This window comes from Desmodus rotundus, chromosome 7, assembly GCF_022682495.2.
Source record: "Desmodus rotundus isolate HL8 chromosome 7, HLdesRot8A.1, whole genome shotgun sequence".
NCBI lineage: Eukaryota > Metazoa > Chordata > Mammalia > Chiroptera > Phyllostomidae > Desmodus > Desmodus rotundus.
Window position 1 is genome coordinate 113,079,122 of NC_071393.1, and position 25,404 is coordinate 113,104,525.

A 25,404-nucleotide genomic window follows, 5' to 3' on the forward strand; every position below is an offset into this window, starting at 1 on the left:
ACCCCATGGTTGGGATAGCCAAGCGATAGGGAGGGAAAGCAGGTCCCCATAAGTGATAAAGGCACCAGACATCCTGTGCTGGAGTTAACAGTGATGCCTGAGTGCAAATAGCAATGGGTCTGCCCTCGAGCATGCTTTTATCCAGCCACCCTCACTGCTTCAAACAGGCATCTGCGTACCCAGAGGGAAGAGTGAACTGTGGGCAACATTAAAGTGCTGTGCACCCAGAGCCTAAGCAACTCCCCTTCCAAAAGAACTGAATACAAAAGGCAGGGTTTCCTTATAAACAGAGCTGATGCAGAGGTGAGTAGCTGTGGATGGCAGCAATATGAATAGCCGGTGCCCAAATCCTAACCAGAGTTGGAGGACAGCAAGCCAGCACCACCACACCGGAAATGTCAGGAGAGTTGGTTTACTGAGGGCTGTAAATAAATGTGCAGAGGACAGAGTGAGAGCTGACAGACTCAAGGTGACCACAGAACAGAAATGAAGAGCAGGGGCCCATGAGTCCAGCAGCCTGATGTCCATCAGAGCAGGGAGCAAGTTCTGATAATGTGTACCATGGCCCTGCCCCTTGGGAACTACCTAAGAAGACATTTATGAGGAAAGCCTAAGGTCCTGTCATTTGCCAGAAGGGGGCTGCAGAAGACCAAGGAGAAAACTGCTCAGATGATCCTACCCAGGACCGCTAACTGGGTATCTTCAGGTACATTTATGTCCTGGATGCATGAATACATAAATTTATGAGTACATTTAACATAATTTCTTTTCACATAAGACATGCTTTACCAACTTCATTTCTTGGGTTTCAGTTTCCTCTTCTGTAAAATAAGATTACATCTACATTCCTTTCAGTTCCATAGTTTTGTCTCTAAGTAAATGATTTGGGCACTTTGCTGAGAATCTTTCAGCAAAGATCACTCTTCTTCTATGATGGCCCTCCTTTCTGTTTGTTCATTTCCATCCTGATGGCCACCACCCCGGTTCACATCCTTATCCCATCATTCCTGAACTATCTGCTCACTGGCCTCTCAACTTCATCTCCTTCAAGTTGTTGCTACCACTTTCCTCTTTCCAACCCTACACTTGCAATGAATTTTCTGGTTCTGACATCTTCCGGGGTTCCCACTGCCAATGTGAAAAGGCTCTTGATAAGATGACCTTAACAACTGAGTCTTCTCTCTCCAGCTACCACTCCACTTCTCCACCTCCCTTAACTGCAAAAATTTCCCAGAAGTCTTCCGTATTGGTTGTTTTCATTTCCTTATTTCCCATTCTGTCTTCAAGTCACTCCAATTCAACTTTATCCCTATTCCTCTGAAGTGACGGCATAAACCCAGATGACCTCTATCTTGCAAGCTCGATACTCAGTTCTCGATTTTCTTCTCACATAAAAGTCTCAAGCATTTGACATCGGTGGACACTCCTTGAATAATTTTCTTCCCTTGATTCCTATGTATGATGTCTTCCATAATAAAAACTGTTTGTGTGGATTTTTGTTTTAGATCTGATTCTTACCTACACACGCCTTTGGAACATATACTCCTTTGTCTTAAATCTTTAGATTGTCACCTTCTTGGGAGTAGATACTGACTTTGCCTTATATATCAGTGTGGTCAACTGCTTACAAACACGCCCAAGCAAACAGCAGTACCTCAGAAAGCTGCCTCCAACACCAGACTTTTTTGGCTCTGTAGCTAAATTCACGCTGTTACCTTTCCTGAATATTTGTTCAATTGTCCTTCTGAATACACCATTCCTTTTCAAGACTGAATCCCAACAGAATGAATCACTTCCTGCTCTGTGCTCCCTATGCCATGTACTTCTCTCTCAAGTCCCTGAACTCTCCATCCCACTCACTGGTTTATAAGTCTGCCTTTATCTACAAGACTGAGAGTTCCTAGTGGGCATAAAATGTCTGATGCTCTTGTGGTTCTGATACCTAGTCCAGTGTCCACCGCTTAGTAACCATCCAAGTAATGTGACGGGAGACGTCCCCCCCAAAACGGAATTACCTTCTGAAGGGTGGGCCCCTTAGAGTATAAGCTCCCCCCACTAAGTGAGTGTTCTAGGAACCCATCTGTACAGTGTAACCATGCTGTGAGAGGCTTCAGCGAGGTTTTTTGGAAGACTCTTCCAGCACCTTCGCCCATTTCATGATGGGTGACTTACGTGCACACCTGCCCACACCACGCTGAGTGTTCAGCAGTTTTTGACAAAAGAACCCTATGACCCCTGTGCCCCACCCTCTCTATTCGCCTGGTCTCACCCCCAGCAACTTTTTTTTCTTTCCTCAAATGAAAAAAGTCCTCAAAAGGAAATGTCTTGCTGATGTAGAAGAGGTAAAACAAAAAACGGCAGAAGCACTACAAGGCATCAAAATTGATGAGTTCAAAAACCATTCTGAGCAGTAGAAAAAATGTCTTGATAGGTGTATTGCATCAAATGGAGAGTGCTTTGAAGGTGACGGAGGTTGAAACACGTAAGAATAAATATACAATTTTCTATAAATAAATCCGGTTTTATTTAAGTCCCCCTCCCACTCCCCGGTACATGGGAAGTACAAGAAAGAAGGCTTGAAGAAACCAGGCCCCGAGGGGCAGTAAGAGAAGCTGATGACGGCGGCTAAGGAAGCCAACCATGGACTGAGAGAGCTGGCTAGTGGACACTGCCTGCCGGCCACCTCGCACCCCTGACTTGGCTACAGTGAACACACACTTGTCCCTTCATTTTCTTTCCAGTCTCTGACTGTCGCCAGTACCTCTGGGGTGGGAAAATGTGCTCCTCTGAGGCCTCACACACTGTTCACAGCCACATCTTACCTCCCGTGGCTGAAGAAAAAGCCCTGAGGCAAAGAGGCTTGAGGTGAGTCCCAGATTCACCATTGACTTACTATGAGGACATTTCAGAGCCTTAAGGGCCTATCTGCCAAGTGCAAATAATTGCCTGGACTCACCAGGGCTACTGTGAAGCTCAAATGAAGACTCAGCTGACCGTGCACTCTTACTCACATTTGAAGTTCAAGATCTTAGCAGAGTACCTAGGATATAGTTGGTGCTCAGTGATGTTTGTTGCATGAACAAAACAAGATCAACCTGCTCTGTCTCTATTTCCCCTATACTGGTGCCAGTGTGACTCAGTTTCTCCCTCTTCCTCACTGCAACACCTGATCTGCCACCATAGTTGGTCAGTCCCATTTTCAAATCTTTCTTGACTCTCTCTCTTCTGTTCTGCTGTCTCTGCTTGTTTCAGTAAGCATGCTCACCATTTCTCTCTCACCTGCCTTATTACTTTAGGCAGAAAGGCCAGGTGAGAACACCTCCTGAGGGAGGGTGGATGGCAGGAGGGTCCTGGTAACCAGGTTAATCCTGGAAGAGTGTTATCTAAGGTAGTTTTGTTGTTGAAAAGTGTCAAAGTCATATCGGAGAAGTCAGGATCATGCATTAAATCTGAGAAGCAAGGTAAACATTAGCTGCTGAATAAGTTACAATCCAAATTGAGCAGGACGTGACGGATATATTGAGATAAAGAGCGTAGTGCAGCAGCAGCGATCACAGTCATAGCAGAAAGCACAACTGGCTTTTAAACGGCCTTGGCACATGCTGCAGGAGTAGGGACCTATTAAAACTGTGTCTTTCTGAGGCACAGTATGTGGAACAGATGGACAGATCTCAGAGGGGAGGGGTGCAGGGACTGGCAGAGATTAGCCACAGAACACAAAAGCATACGTGCATAGCCCATGGACACAGACAACAATGCGGTGGAGGCCAAGGGGAGGAGAGATGGAGGGGGACTTATGGGGCACTTCTGTAATAGTGTCAACACTAATAAACAAACTCCTTCTTTCTGGGAAACACAACAGTCTTCTAGTAGCTTCTCCCTCCTTCCAGACCTGTCCTCCTGCTACCTACCCTCTATACTGTTGCCAAAATCATCTTAATAAAACTCAAGCTTGAGTTTTTCACATCTCTGCTTGATGCCTTTTAGTCACCACCACCTCCACAAAGTCAATTCTAAACCTGTAAAATGACATACATGCCCTATCTATCACTTGTTAAGGTCCCAGCGGCCTCTTCAGCCTCATTTCCTAGCATTCTTCCCATGCCACCTAACCGAACCGCATCTGTTCTCCAAAATGTGCTTTCTTCTCTCACACCTCCTGACGTCACACATGGTGGGACCTATGCTGCTAATGTCCTTGCCCATTTCAGGCAGCTGGGACAATCTTATTCACGCTCCCAGACTCAGCTTCCCAGCCACTTCCTCTGGGATGCCTTCTCACACTTTCCCGGTTTAAGAGGGCTGACCCCTTGCTGTGCTTCCACCCTGACTTGGAAATGTTTGCATTAGAACAGTTACTACATTCCACTGCTTTTTAACTTTTTTAAAAAAATGAGATATATAAAATACAAACAAAAAAGTGCATGTCAAAACTGTGAAGCTCAATGAATGATCACAAAGCACTCATGTAACCATCACCCGGAGCAAAGGTTGGCAAACTTTTTCTGTAAAGGGTCAGATGTTACTGTTTTAGGCTTTGTAGACATATGAACTACTGCTTAATGCTCTTGGAGCAAGAGCAGCAAGAGACAATAGAGCGCAAAAGGATATGGATGTGTTCCAATAAGACCTTATTGACAGAAAGAGAGGGCAAGGCCAGATGTGGTCTGTGGGCTGTAAAGTGCAGACCCCTGACCTGGACCAATTCCAGTTCTACCCTTAAATTAATGACTATTTCTTACCTCCCCCAAAAGATAAACACTATTGTGACATACATGGCGATTGCTATTTTTCTTCGTAATTTTACCATTGAAGCATGAATCCCGAAACACTTTATTTTTGATATTCATATAAATGGAATTGTATACCATCTGTTCTTTTATATTTGACTTTTTTCACTCCATATTACACTTGCGGAATTCATCCATGTTAATGCATATAGCTGTACTGCTTTGATTTTCATCGGAGAGTATTCCATCACATAAGTTTATTTTTGTATTCTGTGATATTTGGTTAATGTTAGTTTTTCACTGTTATGAGTTGCTATTACGCAGCTATGAAGAGTCTTATACACATATCTTGATGCACAGGCATGTACTTCAGTTTCTTTGTGTTCTACCAGCAGGGTGTGAACTTTCTAGTTGTCCCACATCCTTGCCAACTCCTGCCATTCTTCTCTTCCTTTTAGAACTTTAGCCATTCTGTCAGATGTGTGGTGGTATCTCATTGTGATTTTAATCTGCATTTCCTTTTCTGATTAATGAGGCTGAACCCTTTTCACATTTGTATTGGCCATTTAGATATCCTCCTTGTGAAGGCTTTGTCTTCTTACTTATTGATTTATAAGAAGTTCATTTTATTTTCTGGACACAAGCCATTTATTGATTGTATGTGTGGCAAATAACTTCTCCCAGTTTAAAATTTAGCTTTTCTTTATTTATGTTATCTTTCGATGAGCATAAGTTCTTAATTTTAATAGTATACAACTATCAATATTTTCCTTTATAATGATTCTTAAGTCCCATCTAAGAATTATTTTTCTGCTTTGAATATTTGTTATCTAAAATTTTTTAAAGCTTTTATATGTGACATATAGTTAATGGAATATTGATTTTATGTGGTTTATAATAGAATTCAAGATTCTATTTTTTGCCTTGTGAATATTTGTCCCAATGCTATATTTAAAGGATCTTCCTTTACATAGTACTTTATAATGTCTTAATTTTTCCCCATAAATCAGGTATTGACATAAATGGATCTTTTTTCCTCCTGAAATCTCTTATTACCTTTATTTTGTCTATTTGTCTATCCTTGCTCATATACCTTAATTACTGCCTTGGGCAAATCTTGGCCCTTTGACTTTCCAATTAAAAAAATACAGATTAATGGACAGACCAAAGAAAACCATGAAGGAAAATGAGAAAGAGCTGCAAGCTAGAAGAAGGAAGAGGAGGAAGCACAGTGGGTTTGTATAAAACAGGGTTTTTTAAAGCATGAAATCACTATTGGTAGAATACAAAATAGAACAGTCAAGGTAGATAAAGACGAGAAAGTATTGGATTTAGAAAGTGGTGGGTCAGGTATCAGCCAGGGAACTTTAGGGAATGAGTAGGGAAGAAGTTCAAGCAGCAAATTCACTATTGCGAAAGGGGGGTGGGGGAGGGGCAGGGGGTGTTAACAGAGAAGGAGAAAATTATTAGTGTATAACTGATACTGTCAAACTCCTCTGCATGTTATCCCATTAAAGACTACTACTATTTATCAGAGGAAATAATCCACCTTGAAGATGTTACAGTAACTGTGGGATACATATAACAACAGGATGTTCTGTACATAACATTCCTACATGGAAAAGAGGACATAGTACTTGAGTTCATTCCAGTAGTTTTGTTGTGTTTAAGAGCACTGAATCCAATACTTTTGTCTCCCTGACTCCAAATGTGTCCATAAGCCATTTGACCCGCTACCAGAGACAAGGCTCTTTCCAAAATGGACCATTTTATGTTTAAAATGAAGTGGCCTTGGCCTTGCCCTCATTAGTATAATTGGACTTAATTCTGACTGAAAGGCCTACCTCCTGTTACAAAGCTTTATCAAAGTTATGCTGTTTATGGACGAGACTGAGAACTGCAAAAGCAAACAACTTGCCCCAAATCACACAGCAAATAAAGCAAGGCGTCTGGATTCCAACTCGGGGCCAACTGATTTCAATTTCAGGACTTAGTCCTTCCACTGGTATACCGGTGTCAACCTGTGTTCCCTTGAGCAAGGGGAGCGGTCCCCATTCCCAAAGCACTCAGTGTAGATCGGAACACAAACCCTTAAAGAACACCATGGAATATCATGGGGGCAGTAATGTACGGTAGGTACAAAGTGTTATAGAAACACAAAGAACAGCTACCCCTTTGGGAGTCCCTACCATTTGGCAGGCGTCGTGCTAAAAACCCTATATATACCCTTACAAATATGAAATATGAATAAAGCCCATTTCACAAACTTGAACTGGGGCGTGGAAATGCCCCAAATTGTACAATGGTTAAGTAACTGCGTTTGGCCCCAGTGATCCTGAGCAGCGGCACGCTGTATTAAGCAAAAAATGCAGACTGGTAATCACCTGATTTAGGTTAGATTTGTTACCTCCTGCCAAGTCTCTCGGCCCGGCGGCCAGTCTAGAGAAACTGTCAACCCGCCCGCCGCCCGCGGGCGCCAGGGTCCCAGCCGTCAGCCTCCAGCAGTGCGGGGCGCGCGCAATTGGACGCACCGGCAGGAGGCACCGCCCCTTCCGGAATCCCGCCCGAGCGCTTCTTCCTGCAGCCTCTCGGCTCACACCTCTCCGACTCCGTCACCAGCGTGACGACACCGTAGCGGAGGGTCTTGTTCTTGCGCAAAGCCCACGTCACTGCGTGGACACCCATGACTGAACTCTCCGATCCACTCGGACGCCCCTCCAAACAGGCCCGGCGCGCCCCCCCCTCCCCCCCCCCCCCCCCGCGATCTCTGCGGCGCAAACTGCCGCCGGGACGCGAACGTGCTCCCGCGCAGCCTCCGAGCCCGCCGTCCTCTCCTGGGAGACCTCGGTCAGGCGAGAGCAATCGACTCCCCGTCACCCACTGGGGCGTCGCCCCCGGAAATCGCAGCGGGAACTGCTTGGTGCCGGTACGCCGGCGTGCAATTGGGATTTAGGGATTTCGAACTCTAGACGCTTCCTGTTCCAGATCTTGACTGAAGGCTTATTAGGGCACAGAGGCGCTCGATAAGATCAGCCAAGGAAAATTATTGTAAAGGTAGTACTTTAGTCTCCGGCTATTAGTGGAATGGGGAGTTTATCAGCATAGTATTTTTTCAAAAATGTTTAAGTGCTACAAAGTGTTAGGTTGATTGGTTGGTAGCAAACAGCGTACTGTCCTGGGATCGTCGAACCTTTAATGCTAGTGCTTTAACTTCCAGTTAGCCTTTAATCTTCAAGCATCTATGAATGCCCCTTTTCATTCATTCAACAGCCATCCAGCACACCTTTTTGTGGTCATTAGAAGGCTTGAGGAAGACAGATGAAAAGATGTCTATATGAGCCCTGCCCTAAAGAAGCTGACAATGTAATGGGCACACAAATGAAAGTGTGCCTAAGGTACCTCGGTAGCTTAGGAAATCGCCCCTACAGGGGCGGCTCTCCAGGCCAAGTCAGAGAAAGCCTCCCCTATCAAGTATTTGAGATGACAGTGTAGAGTGCAGGCGACATAGAATAAGATGTCCCATGGTATCCCTGAAATCTTTCCATGTGCTCGTGCCTCTGTTGCCACTGAAACATATCTGGTTCAATTTCTTAGTATCTTTCCATCTATTAAATGAGCCCTTAGGGGGTCTCCAAAGGAGAAATTCCAAATCTCCAATAGCATAGTCTACAGGACTATGGGGTCAACTATGGAACGAAAAAAAAGGAAAGAAAACTTCATTGTAATGTTCAAGTTGTATCTTTGCCACTGCTGGACGTTACCTAGAAGATATAAATGATGATGAGATTCTCCTGCTTCTGCCTGCAGTCTGCGTTCTGATTTCCTTAGCAAGGAATCTTGGGCCTTTTGTCCTATAACTTTGACCTGATTCCTGCTACTACCCCCTTTCACTCCAAACTCCAACCCAGAGGAGACACCATTCCCTGAGTATCCATGAACTTCCATGACGTCAAATGCAGCTCCAGGGAAACCAGGTTCACGCAGGCAATGTAACTTAACACCTCCTCAGAATCTTGAACTCGTATATATAGCAAAGCACTTATTCTGATCTGTTATTTTTAATTTATAAAGTCAGCGCCTTTGACTATACATAAGAATACAAGCAACATGAAAAGAGAAGAGAGTCTTACTGTTTGAATCCTCAGCATCTAGAAAAGTCCTGGTACAAGTGCCTAGTGTTCATCGAATGAATGATGATGTGGATGATTTTAATAAAATTGTTGTTTTGATCGAGTGAGTGCTGTGAAGGGGCTCTGAGGCATGTTTTCTTCGAAGACAGTTTCTTCCCTGCCTTAGAAAAAAGACAGCTGGAGTGAGCTGAAAATGGTAAGCCAAGGTCTTTAAGGCTTCTGGCTCTGTACTGCCCACTATAGAGGAGGCTGAGCTATGTCGAGTGGGACTTATTTAATATCCTTGGACTTGCACACTTAGAGTAAACACACCCTCTAGGGCACAAAAGTGGACAGTCACTGCACAAGTCTTCAGAAGTGTTGAGAAATGTTTCAGCACAGGATTCAAAACAATCTTCTTCATAGGTGACTCCCAGCTGCCTTTAGCTTGACTTCTTGTGCCGCCCTGTGCCACATCCCCATCACTCACATGCTCGTTTCTTTGCTGAGATGTGAAATGTACATTTGAAGGAGGCCTTTAGCTCAAGTTGGATGCATGTCTGAACCCAGCACCAGAAAGATACTTGTAACTCATGTCATTCTTCTGCTCAGAACTCTCCGATAGTGCACCATTCCTTTCAGAGAAAATCCAAAGGGCTTAAAATGGCCACCACAGCCTACAATCTCTCTCTGCCCTCCTCTCTTTACCTCCCAATTCATCTCTCCTGTTATTCTCCCCCTGCATCACTTGGTTTCAGTTCTACTTGCCTCCTACCTTTCCCTAACCACACTCCCACCTCAGGGCCTTTGCACTGGCTGTTTCCTCTGCCTGGAGCCCAGTTACCCCAGATATGCACATGGCTAACTTCCTTCCTTCCTTCAGATGTTGACGCAAATGTCATCTCCAGGAGGCCTGCCCTGGGCACCCTATTTAAAATTATAACCTGCTGTCCCTTCTCCTACAGACTCAAATCCTGTCATCTTTCTTGTATCCCTGTAACACTCATCAATTTCTAACATACCAGAGAATTTACTCACATGTTTATTATGCAGCTACTAGAATATAAAGTCCATAAAGGTAGGGATCTTTTTCTGTTGTTAATATTGTTGTTTTCGAAACGGGAGACTGTTGCCTGGTTTATAGCAGTCACTCGATAAATAGTTGTCACATTAATTAATCCTTGTCATCTTTCCTCTGCTAGACTTTGTCCACGATGGAAGCCCCCTGGTCTGCCTGACTGGTGACTTTCTAACATTCTATTCAGCCTAAGGTCTGTGATGTTCTTGCTGCCAATGAGGCACTTTGTGCCTTTCCTTAGCCTTATAAGGTGATACCAAAAAAAATTGGTCAGTAGTTGCTTTGCAAAATTCCCACACGTGGGGACCATACTTAAGTCATCCTCATTCTGGGTAGCCTCAGAGTATAAATGTTTCCATTCTTAGTTATTTTTTCTTCAAAGAACTTATTTTCCCACTGTAATCCTTGTGCCTATCAGGAGCCTAATTCCTAGCGCCCAGGTGTATTTTTGTGCATTGCAACACACTATAAAACTGATTTGAACAAAGAGGCTGGAACCGGAGTTTAAATTAGATATCCATTAGTTGATGAAATCAACGAGAACTTAAATGAGCCCATGTCCTGCACAAATTCAGTGCAAATCATGGTGAGTCGGGGTGTTTAACTTTTTAATTCACTGGTTTTTATTTTACAGATAAGAATTAGGCTTGTGTTAATTCTCATTTCCGGAGAAACATTATAATATGCTCAGCCACAGTAACGTAACTGCTTGTGCTACGGATCACAGACCAAGCTGGAGCAACCAAGCCTGCCCTGCTCCCAGACACGGAGGCAGGCAGCAGAATCCTCCCTGTGAACCTTCAGAGACTTACTTTCCTTTAACTGACTTGTCAAGTGCCAGGAACCTAGTCTCCGAAAGGGAAGAGTCCTTCTATGCTGGTACTCCTTCTCCAGTCCCCTCCCCTCTGCTTCATTATTTACGCAACACAGCAGCTCTAGGCTTTGAGAGAGACCTGTTCATAGAGGTGGCGGGTGGTCTGGGGATGGCAATGTGAAATGTGATTTAAGAAACCAGTGAATTCCTTTGGAGTTTTTGGGGGGGAACATTTTTCATAACATAAGAGAAGAATAAATGGTTACAAGACTTTGATTTCACTGGATATATACGGAGACATGAAATAAAATAAATGACCAGCCAGGTAGGTACTGAAAATTTAAGAGTTATTTTAAGATTGTTTCACCAGCTACGAGCAGTTCAAAAGTGAAAGAGAACTTTCCAAGTCCTCATTCCTCATGAACAGAGGAGCGGAAGAAATGGGGCTTGGGATTTGGGCGTGGAGCCAGAAGTATTGGAGGGTAAAAGGTGGGAATACTGGTTTTCTACCCATAGTATGTTCCAGGAAGGCCCACTCCCTCCCCCCCACCACATACACACAAGGAGCACAGTGTCACAAAACGAGACGACCTTCCTATGAAATCCATTTCCTCCTTGGGACCTGTGGTCTGACATAGATCTGGGACAATCCCTAAGACCTACTCTAGTTACTTAACGTCAAGGACAATAAAGAAGTGGAGCCCAAAGAGGTTACGTCTGATCCGGGGATCACAGACTGGACGCTCAGCACACCTGGTGCTTACCGACACCCCTTACACAGATACGCTCCCGTCACCCAGGTTCACACCCAGGGGGCAATCACACTCCCGAACAACTGTGTGCCTCTGTCTGGTCTGCTTGTGGCTATGGCTATTCTCCGTGTCCCCGTTCACATACACCCGCCCGTCCAGCCAGTCAACATCGTTTGAGCGTGCATTCTCCTAGCGCTGTGGCACTGCACCGGCTCGCAGGGGCGCATATCCTCACCCACACTCGCGAGCAGAGACAAGCAGCAGGTACCGCCCTTGGGGAAAAACAGTGGTTCCCACCCAGTCTTTTAAACAGGGTGGACAGAAGGACAGTCTTCAACTGGTAACTAAGGTAACTGGCTTGCAGTCCAGAATCTTCCACTACGGCTGTGTGACCTTGGGCAAGTCGCCTTTCTTCTCTGGCCTCGCCTTCCCTTTGTGTGTGTGAAATGAGGGTCTGAGTCGAAGACAGGTGATCTTTACGTTTCTTTCTCATGTTCACATTCTCGAACTCTCTGACACTTTAATAAACGCAGGCCCTGTACACAGTATTTCTGGGGCCGCATCAGGAGCTGGCTTGAGCCTGCGGAATGAATGGTATAGCGCTTGGCTATCTGTCTTCACACTGATAGATCTTCACACTGCAGAACTTCAGAGGCAGGTCATGGTCAAAGTGATTCACATAGCAAAGGAAGCAGGAAAGGGAGGGGACAACTGTGGTGGCTTCCTGTCCTCCCCGATGGGGAGCGAAGGGGGAGCCAGCAGGTAGTGGGGAGGAGGCTGCCTTTGGGGCCTTCTCGGTAGTGTACAGTCCAAGGAACTGGTTAGGAGTACACACCTTTACAGGGGCTTTGTCAACATTTTTTCCCTGTGTGTTAAAAAAGGGTCGCAGTCCAATATAATCAGCCATAAAAATCACCAGACGAGCCCCGAGAACCTCGCCGTTGGGCTTGTGTGGGCGAAGTATTTGGGTTTCTGAAAGTCGGGTATCTTCACAGTGTCCAGTGCGGGCTTGGAGTCTCTTCTCTTGTGCTCCCAAAGCCTGAGGAAAACCTTGATCTGCCCGATAGACTCCTGGTCAAATCCACTCCCAAATTCCAAGACTCCTAGACATCGTCCCTTGTCCCTTCAGCACACAGGAGTAAATGTGCTCCCTGAGGACAAGATACACATTGGCAACTTACGCTGAGTGCAGGCCTCAGTTACCTCCCCGGCAGCTGCTGCTGCCCTGGAGGGCCCTTCCCCCTCCGACTCTCACCTGGCGCACCTATGCGTGTGTGCACCTGTGTCAATGCGTGGAGCAGCGGGTTCCGGGGACCAGCAAGAGGACTTGATTTCCCTTCCTAGAGCCATCTGATGCAAAGGAGCTCCAGTTTCTTGTGGTTAATATATCTGGGCAAGGAAAAGGGAGCTGAGAAGGACAGGAGGGAGCTGACCAAGAAGCACAAAGGCAGAAGGAAATAAGAACGACAGCAGAGCCCAGCTCAGACACAGGTGGTGGGCAGCTCCTCAAAACACCACATGTGGAAGACTGCCCCCTCTGTGGTCGCCTAGGTTTCCTCTTTGCCGAGTCCAGGACTGACGTGGTTCTGCGGGGCAGTGGACACCAGCCTCTCCTTGGGGAGGCGGCCCTGCAGAGGATGCAGTTGCTCAGGCAGCTGAGGCGATTCACCCAGCCTGAAATCCCCTGGCCCCACAGTGTCTAAAGGGAGAATGCAGAGAGAGAACAAGTCAGGATTCACGATTATGGGACCTCTGTGGAGAGTGCAGCCCTGCACCGGGGCTGGATCGTGGAAGCGGCCAATACCCCAAACTCAGTGTTGTATGGTCTCCGCTCGCCCTCTGGTGGTGCGAGGCGGTGACTGCAAGGCTTTCCCAACCTCGGGACGCTGGGAGCATCACAGACGTGCCTCCTAACCTTGCTGCCTCCAAGTCTGGTCTCCGCTCAAGGTCCAGAGGAAATCGAAACTCCCATTTCAGAAACCTTTGCCCACCTGCATGCTATCACTCAGTAGTGCTTCCAGCAGGTTACAGGAAACATTGTTTAAGGGTCAAAAGGCAGAAAACAAATCGGAGAAATTTGTTTCACCGCGTTATTTGAAGCAATGACTGAAAACAGAATGCTTATCATCTGTAAACAGGTTATTTTCCATCTAGGAGTCAGTAATAACAACAGCCACTACTTTATCACCTATCTTTTCTGTGCCTGATTGGCCCAGACAACTAACTACAAAACTCCATGTCACAAATGCAGTGAGGGAGGTGCGAGAGGGTTATGTAATGTGTGGCAGATCAGTTTGGTACCGGACAGCCCGACAGACCGGGTTCCAGACCGGGTTCCAGACCGGGTCTGTGGTTTTGCGTGGTTTCCCACTGCACTTCCTGTCTGCAGAAGGGCCACATACGGTCACTTAGATATATGTTTCCACACAGGACTAATAATAGATGGCTGGGCAATGCTATTAAAATACTGTTTTAGGTGTAACATTTTAGTAAGAACTTGTGTTGTCACTAATAATTCTTTCTTATTTAATAGTAATACCTAACATCTGTTGAGTGCTTTCTCTACGGCAGTTATTGTTCTAAGAGCTTTATATATTCAAACCACATTAATTCTGTCTTATCATCCCCATGTTCCACATGAGGAAACTGAGACACGGAACAGCTAAAGAATTTCCCCAAGATAGTGAGTATATATACAAAATTTATGTGATATAAGGCTCCGCAGTATGGTTCCTCACTACTTCCCTGTGCCAGAACCCAGCTTATTTGCAGAGGATCTGGGAGGAGTGCGGTGCTGTGCAGGAGCTGGGGGAAAGCTGACTTGCTGTGCATAGGAAAGGACTGAGTCTGAAAGACGGGGGAAGAGAGCATGTGTGGGGAGGGTGTTGCTGAGCAAGAGAAGATTCAAAAACAGAAAAATCAGGATCCATCAAGGCGGGACCCTACCCAGGGAAATGGCCATGTGAGGACAGGGTGCCCATGCTGGACTTTGTGGGAGAGATTTAGTAAGTGGATTTCTGAAGTTACTCACTCATTGTATGGTGTGCAGCACAAACCTCTATGAAATCTTCAGTAAAATTTACACTGATTACTAATACTTTGTGTCAGGAACCTGAGTTTTCTTTAGGTTGGGGTACTCAAAGACAATGATAGAACCTTACCGATTAACTGTATTACACTCTGAAATGCTCCCATGGACTCTCAAAAGCAAACAGTATCGATGTCTTAGATTAATATATTAATTTCTTACCAGGAGCTTGAAAGACCAGGAAAAAGACCTATCAGGTCAGCTCAGAAAGCACTGTCTCTGGTGGTGTGGTACAGACAGGAGAGACGAGATTGGGCAGGGTTCTTCACCCTTGAGTTTTACAATCCTACCAAATCCTAATGCCACCCTTGTAAGTGAATACACCCACAAATGCTGCTCTTATTAGTTATAATAGTTTTCAGTGGACTTCTTACAATGTTATATACACAGGACCATGTCATCTACAAATAGAGATCATTTTACTTTTTTCCAGTCTAGATGCTTTTAACTTCTAGAATTTCCCTTGATTCTTAAAACATCCACTTCTCTGCTTGCATTACCCACCTGTTCTTGCACGATGCATACTTCTTCCATTAGAGCTCTAAGAGTTATTAAACTCAGTCCAAGCATCCCTGACATATATGAACCTGATTCTAATGCTTGTTTTGTTTTCCAGACTGTGCACTTTGTCTGTCAGGGTTCCTTGCTAAAGTTCTTGCTGAATTGGACACGCTACCCCACTGGACTGGGTAAAACTCCAGTGCATAGGCCTTTAATGGTGGGCAGTGATGTAGAAGGGGAGGGGGGACATTCCATAATCTTATGATCAGGCCTTTTAGTGATCATGGGCCCCTGGGATATGACCTTCACCTCTGCTTCTGTCTTTCTCCCCCTACCCTCACTCAGGTTGTCAGGAAGGCTAGAGGGGCTGGTGTTGGCCTTACTTCCATTACATTTGGTCAGCCTCTGGTAATACCCAATGTGGTCTGGCTCTAGCAAAATACTGGTAGCTTCCTTTGAGGCCAGGCTTTTGTTAAGAACAGACGTGGGGTGGGGGGGACGTATGCCTGAATGATTACAACCCCTCCTTGCTGGAGACACGAGGACACTTTTCTCTGACGTTCACTGTGAGAACCTGCCATGCACCCAGCCTGTGTCATTTTAAACTCTCAAGTTAGTTCATGCCCAGACTCTGTCAATCACCCTTTAAATTAGCCCCACCTGATGCTGCTCCCTAGTTTCCCTTCCCCGGAAAGTGTGATTTTCTCTATTTGCCTCCAGGGTTCAGGGTGGTAATTTAGTCTTGTGACCTCGGTTCGTTCATGGATCAAAGAATAGCCATGGATTTTCGGTTTTTCAGCTTTTTTCTCTGTTAAGATGGAAGTTATAATTTCCAAAGTTCCTACATGTTGAACTGGAAACTAGAAATCTCGTATTTTGTTTTTTAAGAATCTGCCAAAACATTTTCCAGACTGGTTGAATTGGGGTGGCCAAAATGTCCCTCTTTTTCTGTAAAATAAGACATTTTTCATTTTCACCAGTAACTTTACTGATTTGGGTATTTTGAGTATGTCAGCTATCTCCTGCGTGGTACAATGTTGCTTGTTCTCAGTTAATGTCTCAGTTTGATGGCTCTCAACTTCAACTGGTCTACGCGACCGCGAGCATCGTCCAGCGAGAAATCTCGAGCACGAAACTTCACAAACCACTTTTGACACGTTTGATCAGTCAGAGCACCTTCTCCACACACTACACAAATCCCTTTTGTGTTTCAGTTGTTTTTTGCCCTTTCTTGAAATAATAAAGCACAATATGCCAAGAATGTTGTGTATTTTCTTCCATCTTCAATATTAAAATGGCAACACAAAAACTGACCAATTTTGGTAAGTTTTTTTATGCATATTGATATGACAGCTGTCACAATACAGTCTAACAAAATTGTTTTGAATGAAGTTAAAGACTTCATTCAAATGAAGTTAAGGGCTACTAGAGCCATCTTATGGAAAAAACCAAATGAACTTTTTAGCCAACCAAATACAAAAAACTAACTTTCCTCAATTCTATCCTTTTGCATAGCATTTAGATCATAGCAAACAGAAAGTTAAAAAACAAACTAGTCTGTTCACACGTAAGGCATAAAGCATACCTTAAATCGGTGTTTCCCAAACTGTATTCAGCAGTGGAATATCTAAGCAAAATTGCCACATCTGTATGTAATATGTAATACTTCGTGACTTTTATTTAAACCAGGAGCAATATAATGTTCTTAACGTATTTTAATAGCATCAATACAATCACTAAGTGATGCTTCAGAAACTGATTAGTATACCACGTGAGGTATTATAAACGAAAACAAGATTCTTATCACACTGTGGTCAGTATCACATTTGTAGGCAGGTTTGACATAAAATCACTGCTTGGTGCTACCAAGAAAAGTTGGATCCAGCCCTACTGTTCTCATTAGGAATCAGACTGAAGTATCAAAATGTTGCCCCAGTGGCTAGTGGAAAAGGAACATAGGTGCATCTTTGAGAGTGTAAAAAATGACAGTCTCTAAGTAGCAGTGTTCACACTTTTATTGAGTGGTATAAAATATATGTGGTCGACACTGTTACTTTGATTTGCAAATGGCAGAGTTGGGAATCAAAAAACCTGTACTTGATTTTTTAATCAAGATTATCTTGTATCAAATTACTCACATCCAGGCTTCTGCAGGTCTGAAATTTTCTTTCCATCAGACAGGAGTATGTAGTGAGAATTCAGTGGATAACATTTTATTTAAATTAAAAAATAAAAAATAAAAGAATAATCAGCACAGTCAAGCCGTCTTCGTCTTCAGGATTTCTGGATTCCGCCCCTGGAGGAGGTCAGGATCTTCCCATGGCCTGGGTCCTCGAACGTTCTTCCAGTCATCGAAAGTGGAATCCTTTATTTTCTACAGAGCCACAAAAATTAACGTGCACATTAGTGCAGGGTTCCTGTGGCTTTGATCAGGACGTGGCTGAATAAATGAGTGGGAAGAATCCAACAGACCCTCAATTATAATTTTAGAGCATATAAATTAACTGCATGTCAAACATAGTAATTGAAGAAAGCACGTATTTCTTAGGATTTGGAATTTTTCTTGCTTGCTATTGATGTAAATGCCTCTTTTTCTCCGAGAATAAAACTATTACACATTTTTAAGAGTCTAGATGCTTTGTTCTTGAGAGAACACAGAAAGGAAAGAAGCTAGGAAAACAAAAGTCTGACTCCGAAGCCTGATCCAGCGTAACGACGACCAGCACGGGCTAGCACGGGTGGCAGTAGTGAACGGGAGGAAACGGGCACAGGCGGAGACCTTACAATCTGCTGGAAGGAAGAAAACAGACCAAGACGATCTGGCCTGCACCTGAGAAATGAGCCTGGGCTTAAGAATGAAAAGACATTGCCCGTAGCTGCCCTGAGCAAAGCCCTTGCAGGTAATACGAACTAGTTCGACTCCAGCTGGATCACTGTGCCTCCAGTTAGTCTGAAGTGTCCACCAAGCCCCAGGAGAAAGGTAGAATAAAAGGGAAGAACCTAAGTGTTTCTTCACCCTTCTGCCAGTAACTCTCACTTATCTGCTTTGATTGTTCTGCAATACTGAGTGAACAAGATATTAAGAGGCTCAAAGAATACAGGACAGGGAAAAATGTAAGTTTACCTTACATCTGGATACTAAGATTACTCTTTCATTAATGAGCTGTATAACAATGACCATCTGGGCACTAATTCCCTCATAAGTAATAATAATAAGCAGGACCAAATGGTCTACGTGGTTTCTTCAGTTATCAAATTCCATGGTTTCTAAAATAACTAAAATCTACTCCAAGACAAACGTTCCACAGCATCACTACCGACACAGAGCTTATATATTGAAAAGCAGCAAGTTACACATTTCACCACAATGATGGGGAAGCAGTGACTGAAAACATCCTCTAAATTTCACTTACAGTTTTACCAGGAGTTTGTATTAAATATATATGGATGAACAAAATTCTATTAATGTGCTAGAAGAAAGCAAATTATTTTCAAGTATAGTTATGAAATGATTGAAAGTTATAAATTTTTTTAAAAGATTTTATTTATTTATTTTTAGAGAGAGGGGAAGGGAAAGAGAAAGAGAGGGAAAGAAACATCCATGTGTGGTTGCCTCTCACGTGGCCCCCACCACTGGGGACCTGGACTTGCAACCCAGGCTTGTGCCCTGACTGGGAATCAAACTGGCAACTATTTTGTTCGCAGGCCGGCACTGAATCCACTGAGCCACAACCAACCAGGGCTAAAAGGGTTTTAAGAAGCTATAAGGGCCTTCACCCGGATAATATAAGACACATGCTCAAGAGAATTTAAGAATAATTCTTAGATAAGATGCAAATTTGGCAGAACAACTTCATGTAAAAGTGCTCCAAACTTCAGAGATCTTTGGTGAATAAGATTCCCTGTAGAATTCTGCAAAAAAAAGCAGTCACTAATTCTGCAAAACACGCAGGGTCGCTGAAGACTGACCAGGCTGTACGTGCACTGGGCAAGACCACCGAAGGTTCACTACTTAACAGCCAACTGCCACAGAATCGCGTGTGGTACAGTCAAGAAGTGCAGAGGAAAAGCAGTGTCAATACTGGATCTTCGGCCCTCGTCAGAGTGGACTTAGTACACAGCTGCTACCTCGACACCAGCTGAGACACCAAAAAGGCTGCTCGTTAGGGGTGAGAAATATGCCAAGGGGAAGAACTACTTTAGACTCACCCAACAAAGCTTAAAACTTAGCTCTGGCATGATTCTTTGGAGAGACAATTCAGAGAATGAGACCCACAAAGAGAGGTTTAGGAAACACCAAAGCCTTTCCAAACATCCTCCCTTACAAAGCACAAAACCAAGTTCAAAATTAACAGCCAATAATGGAACTGCCTGCCAAAAGCTCAATTTCTTCGATGTACTATTCATAAAGTCCACCTTTCAATCAGAATTCTGAGACCAAACACAGCCCCGCCCAGCGTGGCTCAGTTGGTGGAGCGCTGTCCCACAAGGAAAAGGGCCACCGATTCGACTGTCAGTAGGGGCACACGCCTGGGTTGTGGGTTCAGTCTCCAGTTAGGTGTTTCTCTTCCTCTTTTTCTCCCTCCCTTCCCTCTCTCTCAAAATAAAAAATAAATCTTTTTTAAAAAATGACCAAACACACAAAGAAATGAAAAAACACAAGGATGGGAAAAAGTAGGTTTACATAATACTCATAAATAATACAACAGTAAATAAATAAATAATGGAAGAATAACCTCTCTGTGTCACATACTCACAACTGTGCACCTGCCTGGTTTTGCCCAACCTGGTTTCGTTGTATAATCCACAACAAAAAAAATGAACAAGCTAAAAGAGATGGAGAACATCCCCCTTCACCACATTCTATATAATACGAAACTCTGATTTTTGCTAAGTAATATTCCTACTATAAGTTGAGTATATCTTCATATGCTTAAGATACTTATTTCCCTTCCCCTGAACTCTTTATATGCTTTGCCCATGTTCCTACTGACCAACTGAATTGCTGAACTTTTCCATATTTATTTGTAGATGTTCTTCATATTTAAATAAATTAATGCATCATAATATGATAAAAACTATTTTTAGGATTTCTCATTTAACTAGTGACCTTATACACATTACTTTTTCTTAAGGCTGAACTTCTACATTTTTACGTATGAACTCATCATTCTTTACTTTTAAAGCTTCTGGGCTGCCCTGGCCGGGTGGCTCAGTGACTTGGAGCATCATCCCATACACCAAAAGGTTGCGGGTTTGCCCACCAGCTGGGATGCGTACAGGAGGCAACCAATCCATGTTTCTCTCTCTCTAAAAATCAACAAACATATCCTCAGGTGAAGATTAGAAAAAAAAAGCTTCTGCGTCTGGTATCATATTTTAAATAGGCTTTTCTGACTTAAGACCACTGAAAAGAATGTTTTTTTTTTTCTCCTAGCACTTTTAGTATTTTGTTTTTTTAATTTTTAAATTGTTTTTTTATTTAAAGATTTTATTTACTTATTTTTAGAGAGAGAGGAAGGGAGGGAAAAAGGGAGAGAAACATCAACGTGTAAGAGAAATATGGATCTGTTGCCTCTCGCTCGTCCCCAACCAGGGACCTGGATGGCAACCCAGGCATGTGCCCTGACTGGAGGCCAAACCAGCCACCTTTCGGTTTGCAGGACAATGCCCAATCTATTGAGCACACCAGTCAGGGCTAATTTTTAAATTCTTGATACACCTAGAATTTACTCATTTATAATATATGAAATATAGATCCATCTTCTTTTCTTTTCAAATGACTACAGTGGTCCCAATACCATATGTTTAAGGTAAATAATTCTCTCTCTTTTTTTACTATTTTATTGTTTATGCTATTACAGTTGTTCCACCTTACCCCCCTCCGCCTAGCCCATCCCCCACTTGCATAATCAGCCCCACACCACTGTCCATGTCCACGGGTCCTTCAGGTATGTTCTTTGACAAACCTCTTCCTAAGGTAAATTCTTCTCTGCATTGTCAATAATTTAGGCTTCCTACCTTAAGGCAGACAGACCTAGTCACTGACAAGGAAGACTTACAAAAGAGCGACTACATCAATGTGCCTTGTACCTCATACTCTGATTCCAGTGACACTTTACTCATTTTCAGTCTTTTTTCTAATTCAGGATCAATCTGTAAAAAGAAAGAAAGAAAGAGGGGCCATACATTATTTAAGTCTGTTGGATTTATTTTTCAATTTAAAGTCATATAAGGGACGGCTACGATGGTATAGTAGATTACAAAACATGGCAAAATCTCCACCACTCATCCATCCAATCACAGAATGACGACTGATGTAGTACTACTGCCACCACTACCACTACCAGCGGCTAATATTTACTGAGCACTTGTTATGTGCCAGGCATTTTGACAGATGTCACCTCTGCTAGTACTCACAAGAGCCTGTAAATATTATTATGACCACAACTGAGGATAATGGGACACGGAGTTTGGATAATTTGTCAAAGAGGCAGAACTTGGCTCTGAACCTTGGCCCTCTGCCTCCAGAGGTCTATGTTATTAACCACCACGCTAATTATGTTATTACGTAGAAATGTGATAATACCAATAAAGAGAATGGTGCTCTTGAAAACAAAAAAAGAACATCTCCCATACTGGAAACAAAGAAGTGTCTCTAAAAATCAGACAGGATTCCATGGTGGCGAACAGAAGCTGATGCCGTATTACCTCTGTGTGGCAAAGGTTTTAGGAAAGAAGAAAGTGACGGCTGAAATTAATAAACGAACAACAATGAAATCCAAATTAAATTAAATGGGGTAGCGGAAGTTACCAAACACAGCTGAACCAAATTAGTACACTAGAAGCTCGACATAAGAAACCCACTAGAACGATGCACGAAGAGGTGGGGTGAGTGAAAGAGAAGGTGTGTTATGAAAGCTAGATCCAAAAGTTCCAACGTACGTCTTATCAGAGGTTTCGGAATTACAGAGTAAAGAGAGTGAAATAAGGGCAATAATTACATAATTAATCAGTAATTAAATAAATACCATATAGAAAAGAAATGAGTCGTCAGACTGAAATAACATAGTACAAAAAATAATACTAATAACAAAACAAAAAAGCCCATTCTTAATCAACTAATCGTAAAGCCGTAGAATATATTAAGGACAAAAAGAAAATCTCAAAAGAAAAAAGACTGAAAAGACAGCTTATCTACAAAGGGATGAGAATTAGAAAAAAAAATGTTCATCAGCTACTTGCAATGCTACACTAAAATGAAATGATTCTTCAATGTTGACTATGGAGAGAGGATTACTATGAACTTTAGTTTTATTTTTACTATATTCTCGTTTCTCCTTTTAGCATTAGTTACTAAAGATGCACAGCAATATAATTTATAAAATTACTGGTATTAATATGAAATGGCTAATTTATAACTGAAGGAATAAAATGGAATGAAATTGTTGCCCCATGTTCTTTAGTCCGTTCTAAATCCTAAAAGCAACTACACCAGAGCACATGTTGTGTCAGAATGCTAACAATATTGCAAATTTTCTAGTGAATGAAGAGAATGAGCCCTGGCTGGTGTGGCTCAGTGGTTGAGGGCCTGCGAATCAAAGCGTCTCTGGTTCGATTCCCACGCAGGGCTCATGCCTGGGTTGCGGGCCAGGTCCCCAGTAGGGGGACGTGTGAGAGGCAACCACACATTGATGTTTCTCTCCCTCTCTTTCTCCCTCCTTTCTCCTTTGTAAAAATAAATAAAATCTTTTAAAAAGAAAGAGAATGATTAAATTCTTTACATTTCATGACTCATTTCCATGTGATCATTAATGTTACTATAAAGAATAAGAAAGAGCCTAATCATCCTATATCAGTCCTGAACAGCTAGATAAAACTCAAGACTGCTTAGTACACTGAGTATACATACCCCCTAAACCAGGCTGCACAAACACACAGACACATTACAAACTCCAGTCACAGTTCTTACTTTAATCTTCACAGCATCATAACGGATTTGTGAAAACTCACGAAGACCAAAAGAACCTCCAACAATCAATAACTGAAACAAAGAAAGGAAACAATTAAACAAAACAGAAGGGAAGAATTCAGTCTACCTATAGATTACTTACCTAAATGCCAACAGTGACAGATCATACAAAATCCTGCAGATTATTTTTCCTGGTCAGTTACCATTCATCTCTCAGAGCAGATGCTGTATATACTGCATCTGCCACTGGGAAACATTTTAGCACATTACCAAATACCAAAATCAGTACCCCACACCTGTACTTGACCTTATGGTTTAAATAATATCATCGCAAGCATTACATTAGTCAATCCTTACAAAAGACCTATGAACCGAAGAAAATAATCCATTTAATAGACGAGGAAATAAAAGGACAGCCATCTCACACCATCGATGGCGCCAGGAATACGCTTCTGGCCTTGTTTCTTCAAGACCAGAATTCTGCCATTTTATGACTTTACAAAATAAGCCCACTGGAGAGATCTTTCTCCATTTCTTTACCAAGTGATAAAAGAATGGCAATCTTAAAAGAACCCTCGAATTGTCGTCGCTGCTTTATCATCTACTCCAATAATCCAAAGGGCTTTAATTCCTCATCCTAAGGCTGCAAAAGCCTAGCAATTTGGAAAAACATTAAGTTTTATCTGTACATTCCTTTTTCTATGAATATTAATGATACCAATTAAAGAAATACAAAAGATATAAAACAACATGAAAAATAAAACGTTGAAATACCAAAAAACTGAGGCTATGAATTTCAAAACCTAATAAATCTGACCACATAAAATTTAACACATCTATCCCAGCACATGAAATTAAAACAACATAAAATCAAAAGACAACAAATCAGGTATCTGTTGTACATAAGCGTCTAATACTTGCAGTGTCAATATGTAAGAATGCTTCGTAAAGTGAAATAATTTTTGCCTTGGTTTCAATGAAAAGACACACCACTGGTTTTCCTAACTTCTCAGTTTCCCTCTACTCCTTCCTCACCTTTCCAACCTCACATCTCTCCCACCTATTCACAACCAACAGAGTCCCTAAGGGATGTCTTCTAGTTTCATGGACTTAAATTTAGCCACTGTAACCTGACAACCTCCAAGTGTACATTTTCAATGGGAAATATGCTTCTGAACCGAAGACCTCCCTTTCCTATTGGACATCTCCACTTGAAAGTCAAACAGGTACATACAAATTAACATTTTGTAAAAGCCTCTTGCTTTTTACCCCAGCCTGCCCCTAAGCAATCTTTCACATCCTGCAGGTCAACTACTTTCATCCAGTTACTCAAGCCAATTTCTTTGGAGTCATCTTTAGCTCCTCTCATTCCTATCTCACATCCAACCCATCCCCAAGTTCTGTCACCTCGACTTTCAAAACATTTCTTGAATCTGACAGTTTCTGACTATATCCTCTTCTAATAGTCCAGGCCACTACCATTTCTTTCCTGACTATTGCAATCACAGTACCCACGTGTTACATTAGGAAAAAAAAATGGTCTGGTCTTTGTCCGGATTCCTGGGAGGGAACTACTCACTTGGAATTTCCAGAATGCTTTACAAATATAAACAGTGACCTTTCGAGGCCTGCTACGATGTGGCAGGCGCCGCGTAAACACTCAATTCAAAAGGTTTTATTTAACTCAACAACAACCTTGGAAGAAATAAGCCAGTTCAAAAACTAGGGAAATGAGAAATGGAGATGCCCGAAACTGTACAGTTAAATTAAGCAACTACGTCTAGTTCCAATGATCCAGAGTATCGTCAAGTTAGTTGCGGCTGGCGGTGGAGCGGGCGCAGGGAGGGTGGCTGGGGTTTTGTTCAATAATCATTCAAATTTGGATTAAAATCTGGTTCTTACGTCGCTCCCTGGAGCACTAGGAAATGTAAGAGGGGGACTAGTGATCCCACTACCCGCCGGAGAAGACTAGAATAGAAAGATAAGCTCTCAACCTAACCCCAGACGCTTCCTAGCCCACGTTACTGTTCCCCGCCTCTACTACAGATTCCCGCAGGTCTGGATAGAGCTTAACTTGAGGTCCCACCCCTTCCGCAATCCTGCCCGCACACTTTTTCCCCGAGGAGGCACTCACCAACATTGGGACCCCGTAGCGGAGGGTCTTGTTCTTGCGCCAGGCGCGCGTTACGGCGTGTATAAACATGCCTTCACTCTTAGACCCGCTGCGACACCCGGCCAGGCGGGCCCAGCGCGGCCTCCCGAATCTCAGCCGCGGACGTTGCTCCCTTTCCCCGCCCCAGCCCAGGACGTCCTAGACTCGTCCCGTGACCGTCCTCAGCCTTCCGCCGTTCGGTCCTCTC

General features: G+C 43.2%; 1 protein-coding gene across 1 annotated transcript; it reads right to left on the minus strand.

Annotated features, from left to right (window-relative positions):
- Positions 1–17,069: 17,069 nt before the first annotated feature.
- COX16 (cytochrome c oxidase assembly factor COX16) lies at positions 17,070–25,404 on the minus strand. The gene is made up of 4 exons (XM_024567535.4): positions 25,179–25,404; positions 23,045–23,116; positions 21,166–21,228; positions 17,070–17,446 (listed from the first exon to the last, which is right to left on the minus strand). Exons 1-4 carry the CDS (start codon positions 25,245–25,247, stop codon positions 17,330–17,332), a joined length of 321 nt encoding a protein of 106 aa, XP_024423303.1. The 5' UTR covers positions 25,248–25,404; the 3' UTR covers positions 17,070–17,329.